The 4,062-nt window shown below is 41.6% G+C and overlaps 1 protein-coding gene across 1 annotated transcript; it reads right to left on the reverse strand.

Annotated features, from left to right (window-relative positions):
- Positions 1-618: 618 nt before the first annotated feature.
- On the reverse strand, positions 619-1,070 carry LOC105120075 (em protein H5-like). Its single transcript, XM_011018260.1, has 2 exons — positions 953-1,070; positions 619-796 (listed from the first exon to the last, which is right to left on the reverse strand). Exons 1-2 carry the CDS (start codon positions 1,068-1,070, stop codon positions 633-635), a joined length of 282 nt encoding a protein of 93 aa, XP_011016562.1. The 3' UTR covers positions 619-632.
- Positions 1,071-4,062: the final 2,992 nt, after the last annotated feature.

Genomic DNA, 4,062 nt, shown 5'->3' on the forward strand with positions numbered 1-4,062 from the left:
TTCGATTTGATCGACGTGTAAAGAGACATCTTGCCTATTTTCAAGTGACATTTAAGACATGTACCAGTCCCAATGATAACACGAAAGATCTGAACTTGATAAGGAACCAAATCGATAATTGTCATAATTTGAGACATCTTGCCTGTTTTTAGGTGAGGCCAAGACATGTATCAATCTCAACGTTAACACGATTATTGACACGGAAGATTCCAGTCAGCAGTATTGATACCTCTTTCCCGAATATACCCCGTTCTTTTTACGACCAAATTCATCAAATTAGGCATAGAATTAAAATATTCTGGCTGACATGGATTTTTTCAGTAACGGAATATCACCTCGACAAGGAGTTACATACGACCTTCTGTGACAGCGCTATGTAATTCAGAGGCGTATCGTCACTCACCTCATCATCTGGTTAATAACTACCATATATGTATATATGATCTCTGAAATTCAAAGGCGTATCATCTCACGAACGTACGGGAAAAGTTTCTTCGTTATTTTGTCCAAAAAGGAATTTACAAATCTCTTGATAGATTACCAGACCAGAAGTGTCTGCCACAGAGACTCCACGAAAAGTACCAAAGACAACCAAACCTGCTGCTGCAACATCCACCACACTACATATGAATTTAGCTCTTGGTCTTGAACTTTGACTCGTCGATGGGGATACCCTCCCTCTCTGCGCGTTCTCCACCAGACTCATCCGTGGTGCTAAGCCCACCCTTGCGTCCCATTTGTTGGTACCCCTCTGTCCCTAGCTGTTCCTTCCTTGTCTGTCCTCCACGGCTCCTCCCTGCAAATAATAAAGATAATACTAGTAGTTAGCAATAATAAATCAGCAAATAATACCGCCCGGTATTGCATAGAAAAAAATGTTTTATATATACATGCATATCTACACATTATGCACTTATACTTATTATCAAAGAGACGGTATCAGTGTATATACCTTCAGCCAGGTGTTCTTGGGCTTCAAGGCTTCTTCCGCCAGTGCCTCCGGGGATTACTGTCTCTCCTCTCCTTGCCCTGGCATCGAGCTCCTCCCTCAATTGTTGATTGGAAGACATGTTTTCCCGCGTGTTAACTCAAAGAAAGCACACCGAATTCACCAGAAGAGTAGTTGCTTTACGAGTCGAGCGATACAATGGTGATACTAGAATACAGATCCCGCAATATATAACCATAGGCGTGAGGAACCAGCTTCTGGAATGAGTGACAGGTGGTGGATGATGCGGCAAAAGAGGAAGGGATTCAATGAGACACCTAGGCAATGAGGAGCCAGGAGAATGACACGAGTCTTATTCTTGGGTCACGCGTCTTCCTCGTCGTTTCCTGCAACTTGACCCCGCCACGTCAGCCGTTCGGCACAGTCAGCAGTCACGCAACCTGCCACATCAGCAGGCTTCATCTGCAGCGTCCAGTTATCCCAAAGTTTGATTGTTTAATTCGGAGCCATCCGAAGTCCGATTTGGGTGATCTCAGTATCGTTTCCAGCATTTTTGGTCATTCCGGACACATCTGTAAGGTCAGATTTTTGAGATTCAAATCCGAGAAAGAGTAAAAATGGCTGATGAAATAAAGTCTGCGGGAATTGAAAAATTTGATGGAACTGATTTTGAATATTGGAAAATGCAAATTGAAGATTATCTATATGGGAAGAAACTTCATCTTCCTCTGTTGGGGAGCAAGCCAGAAAACATGTTAGAAGAAGATTGGCAAATTCTTGATAGACAAGTCTTGGGCATTATCCGACTATCATTATCAAGAAGAGTTGCTTATAATGTTACAAAAGAGAAATCCACAGCAAGATTGATGGAAGCCTTGTCTGGGATGTATGAGAAGCCATCAGCAAATAACAAAGTGCACTTGATGAAGAAGCTGTTCAACCTGAAGATGACAGAAAGCACCTCTGTTACACAGCATCTTAATAATTTCAACACCATCACAAATCAATTGTCATCCGTTCAACCTGAAGATGACAGAAAACACCTCTATTACACAGCATCTTAATAATTTCAACACCATCACAAATCAATTGTCATCTGTTGAAATTGAGTTTGATGATGAGATCCGAGCACTTATTTTGCTAGCTTCACTTCCAAGCAGTTGGGAAGGTATGAGAACAGCCGTAAGCAACTCAGCTGGAAAATCCAAATTAAAATATGATGATATCTGAGACCTGATTTTAGTTGAAGAAGTACGAAGGAAAGACTCGGGTGAAAGCTCAAGTTCAGGTTCAGCTCTCAACATCAACACTCGAGGAAGGAGACAAGACAGAGGCTTATCCAGAGGCAGATCAAAATCCAGGTACAGAAGTAAAAGCAAGTTTGGACCCAGGAAGCAGGTTGAATGTTGGAATTGTGGCAAACCTGATCATTTCATGAGGAGTTGCACAAAACCAAAGAAACCTGAAGCTGATTCTGCAAATGCCACTACAGATGAGGTACAAGATGCTTTGATCCTTGTTGTACATAGTCATATTGATGATTGGATTCTTGATTCTGGAGCTTCATTTCGCTGTACTCCACACCATGAAATGATGCAAAACTATACTGCTGGAAATTATGGGGTAATCTATCTGGCCGATGGACAACCATTGGATATTGTGGGTATAGGAGATGTGCAAATCAAGACAATGAATGGATCTATATGGAACTTGCAAAATGTAAGGCATGTTCCTGAACTAAAGAAGAAGTTGATCTCGGTCGGACAACTTGATGATAGTGGCCATTCAATCCTTTTCTCTGGAGGAATGTGGAAGGTATCAAAGGGAGCAATGGTTTTGGCTCGTGGAAAGAAAACTGGCACCCTGTATATGACCACAAGATCAGCAGATATAATTGCCTCTACTGAAGCAAAAAATCAGGCGCAGCTATGGCATTGTAGACTCGGCCATATGAGTCAAAAGGGGATGAAGATACGAAGCAGAAAATCAGGCATAGCTATGGCATTGTAGACTCGGCCATATGAGTCAAAAGAGGATGAAGATACTTCAGTCAAAGGGAAAGCTGCCAGAGTTACAAAATGTTGATCTAGACATTTGTGAAAGTTGTGTTCTTGGAAAACAGAAGAAGCTCAGTTTCTTAAAGGTTGACAGGACCTTAAGACCAAGAAAGCTAGAACTGGTGCACACAGATTTATGGGGACCAGCTCCAGTAGCATCTCTTGGAGGATCTCGGTACTATGTGACTTTTATTGATGACTTCATCAGGAAGGTATGAGTCTACTTTCTGAAAAATAAATCTGATGTGTTTGACACATTCAAGAAATGGAAGGCTATGGTTGAGACTGAATCAGGTTTGAAGTTGAAATGCTTACGATCTGATAATGAAGGAGAATACATTGATGGAGGTTTCAAGGAGTATTGCGCTGTCAACGGTATCAGAATGGAAAAAACAGTTCCAGGCACACCACAACAAAATGGCATTGCTGAACGGATGAACAGGACCATCAATGAACGAGCTAGAAGCATGAGGTTGCATTCTGGGTTACTTCAAACATTCTGGGCTGATGTAGTTCATACTGCAGTTTACTTGATCAACCGTGGACCATCAATTCCTTTGGAGTTCAGACTGCCCGAGGAAGTCTGGATAGGAAAAGAAGTACAGCTTTCTCACCTAAAGGTCTTTGGTTGTATTTCCTATGTGCATGTAGACTCTGATGCTCGCAACAAGCTGGATGTCAAATCAAAGAAATGTTTCTTTATTGGCTATGGAGATGAAGAATTTGGATTTCGGTTTTGGGATGATCAGAACAGGAAGATTATCAGAAGCAGGAACGTGATCTTCAACAAGAAAGTTTTGTACAAAGACAAATCAAGTACAGAACTAGAGATAACTGATTCAGATACGAGTCCACAGAAATCTGAATTCATACAATTAGAAGGGCTTCCTGATGTTACCACTCAAGAGTCCATACAAGACAGTTCAAGCACATCAGTACCCACCACTTCTACACAAGACAATGCAGAGCCAAGTGAACCAGCTGTTCGCAGATCTTCAAGGATTATAAAGCCTCCACAATGGTTCACACTTCTACTGAATTATATCTTGCTGACAG

The sequence above is a fragment of the Populus euphratica genome, unplaced genomic scaffold (genome assembly GCF_000495115.2).
Source record: "Populus euphratica unplaced genomic scaffold, PopEup_1.0 scaffold4516.1, whole genome shotgun sequence".
Lineage (NCBI taxonomy): Eukaryota > Viridiplantae > Streptophyta > Magnoliopsida > Malpighiales > Salicaceae > Populus > Populus euphratica.